Consider the following 2,704-nt stretch of genomic DNA (forward strand, 5'->3'; position numbering starts at 1 on the left):
AAAAAGACAGTTTAAGATTGGTTCTGGGTTCGATTGTCATTGCAAAGAATCCACTTCGCATCCGAGATATAAGAGAGCTTCTGGGAGTGAAAGATACATTTCTGAATTCAATAATCAACCAACTTAGTCCAATTCTATCCATCAGTGATGCAAACTATGTGCATGTTTGCCACCAGTCAGTTACAGATTTTTTGCTAGACCCAAAGAGATCCAAAGATTTTTGGATTGACAGTCAGCTGCACAGTCTTCGTTTTTCTGGTTATTGCTTGAAGTTTATGAACAGAAAGCTAAAATTTAACTTCTTTGATCTGAAAACATCCTACATTTTAAACAAAGACATTCCAGAGCTGGATGACCATCTTGACAGTGTGAAATCTACAGCTTTAAATCACACAAGCTACTTTTGGGCTAGCTATTTGCAGAAGAATGGTGATAAAATGTTACAACTGCAAATACAAGCTGCAGTGGAGGAATTTCTGATGGTCCATCTTTTACACTGGCTTGAGGTTATGAGTCTGATGGGAACTATGAACCATGCTGCTCAACTACTGTTGGTAGCTGCAAGTTGGATTAGAGTGAGTCATGCATATATAAAATTTACCATTATCCTAATACAAATACAGGTTCTGAAGCCAAGCTTATCAGACTTTGCAATTGATGCAAATAGATTTGTAATGGAATTTCTGGAACCAATATCTCTTGCAGCACCACATATATATTTGTCAGCACTACCATTGGCTCCACAAATTTCAAAAGTCTCTATGCATTTTATGAAGCAATTTCAAAGGACATTGACTGTGAAGATGGGTCAAATGGAACATTGGTCAGGGAGGTGTTTTCTTATACTCACAGGTCACAGTAGTGCAGTTGCTTCAGTTGCATTTTCTCCTGATGGCAGGCACATTGTCTCTGGATCTCGTGACAAGACAGTCAGAGTGTGGGATGCTCAGACAGGTCAGAGTGTCATGGATCCTCTCAAAGGCCATGATGGTTCAGTTACTTCAGTTGCATTTTCTCCTGATGGCAGGCACATTGTCTCTGGATCTGATGACAAGACAGTCAGAGTGTGGGATGCTCAGACAGGTCAGAGTGTCATGGATCCTCTCAAAGGCCATGATGGTTGGGTTACTTCAGTTGCATTTTCTCCTGATGGCAGGCACATTGTCTCTGGATCTGATGACAAGACAGTCAGAGTGTGGGATGCTCAGACAGGTCAGAGTGTCATGGATCCTCTCAAAGGCCATGATGGTTGGGTTACTTCAGTTGCATTTTCTCCTGATGGCAGGCACATTGTCTCTGGATCTGGTGACAAGACAGTCAGAGTGTGGGATGCTCAGACAGGTCAGAGTGTCATGGATCCTCTCAAAGGCCATGATGATTGGGTTAGTTCAGTTGCATTTTCTCCTGATGGCAGGCACATTGTCTCTGGATCTGGTGACAAGACAGTCAGAGTGTGGGATGCTCAGACAGGTCAGAGTGTCATGGATCCTCTCAAAGGCCATGATGATTGGGTTAGTTCAGTTGCATTTTCTCCTGATGGCAGGCACATTGTCTCTGGATCTGATGACAAGACAGTCAGAGTGTGGGATGCTCAGACAGGTCAGAGTGTCATGGATCCTCTCAAAGGCCATGATGATTGGGTTACTTCAGTTGCATTTTCTCCTGATGGCAGGCACATTGTCTCTGGATCTGGTGACAAGACAGTCAGAGTGTGGGATGCTCAGACAGGTCAGAGTGTCATGGATCCTCTCAAAGGCCATGATGATTGGGTTACTTCAGTTGCATTTTCTCCTGATGGCAGGCACATTGTCTCTGGATCTGGTGACAAGACAGTCAGAGTGTGGGATGCTCAGACAGGTCAGAGTGTCATGGATCCTCTCAAAGGCCATCCATGATGATTGGGTTACTTCAAACATTCCTGTTCCATTAACAATTCGTCTGACACATTCTGAGGATGGAAACACTATTGATATGCCTGACTCTCATGATACCTCTTTTTGTTCTTCTTATGACATGTCTTTGTTAGAACTTTGTCATCTTGATGGTAATTGGGTCATGCTGCAAGACAATACATATCTCCTATGGGTGCCAGACCAAAATAAATCTGGTTTGTTCTGGCCAAGAACAACTGCTGTAATTGGTTGCCCTTCAACTTTACTTCAGCTCAAGAACTTTGTCCATGGTACAAACTGGAGCCAGTGTTTTTCATAATGATTGTGTTTCATCACCCTGCCTTCATTTACCCAAGGGGGTACTGGGATTTAAATCCCAGACCAGGGGCCAGTTGGTTGGTTTGGCCATTAGGCCACTAATTTTTTTTTTGGCATACCAAAATTTCAGTGCAAAATGATGAGAGGGTGATTGAACAGTGCTCAGATAACTGCCAGAAATGCATGAGATTGAATATATTGGGTCTATCTGCATATAAAGAAGCTAAAAACTAGGAATTGAGATCACACTGTGCCAGTGTTGTGAAATACCTTTCTCTACAACATTGCTGCCTGAAAACAGCAGGCCCCTACAGTGACTTACTTTAATTCAATGTAGCGGGCAGCTCAATAATTCAATTTCAATAGTGAATTTTATGGTCAACTTTGTCATAGTATCATTTCAAGCTTGACAGGGAGCTCAAAAAATGGGTTTTCACAGCCTGCTGAGCATTGGTTGATGGAAAAGGGGGAAAAATGGCATGTGGATGACATCA

The 2,704-nt window shown here is 42.6% G+C and overlaps 1 protein-coding gene across 1 annotated transcript; it reads left to right on the forward strand.

Annotated features, from left to right (window-relative positions):
• Nucleotides 1-2,013: 2,013 nt before the first annotated feature.
• Nucleotides 2,014-2,211, forward strand: LACBIDRAFT_308745 (uncharacterized protein; the record flags this gene model as incomplete). The annotated part of the gene is made up of 1 exon (XM_001875645.1): nucleotides 2,014-2,211. One exon carries the CDS (start codon nucleotides 2,014-2,016, stop codon nucleotides 2,209-2,211), a length of 198 nt encoding a protein of 65 aa, XP_001875680.1.
• Between the last annotated feature and the right edge of the window lie 493 nt (nucleotides 2,212-2,704).

The sequence above is a fragment of the Laccaria bicolor genome, genomic scaffold (genome assembly GCF_000143565.1).
Source record: "Laccaria bicolor S238N-H82 LACBIscaffold_3 genomic scaffold, whole genome shotgun sequence".
Classification (NCBI taxonomy): domain Eukaryota; kingdom Fungi; phylum Basidiomycota; class Agaricomycetes; order Agaricales; family Hydnangiaceae; genus Laccaria; species Laccaria bicolor.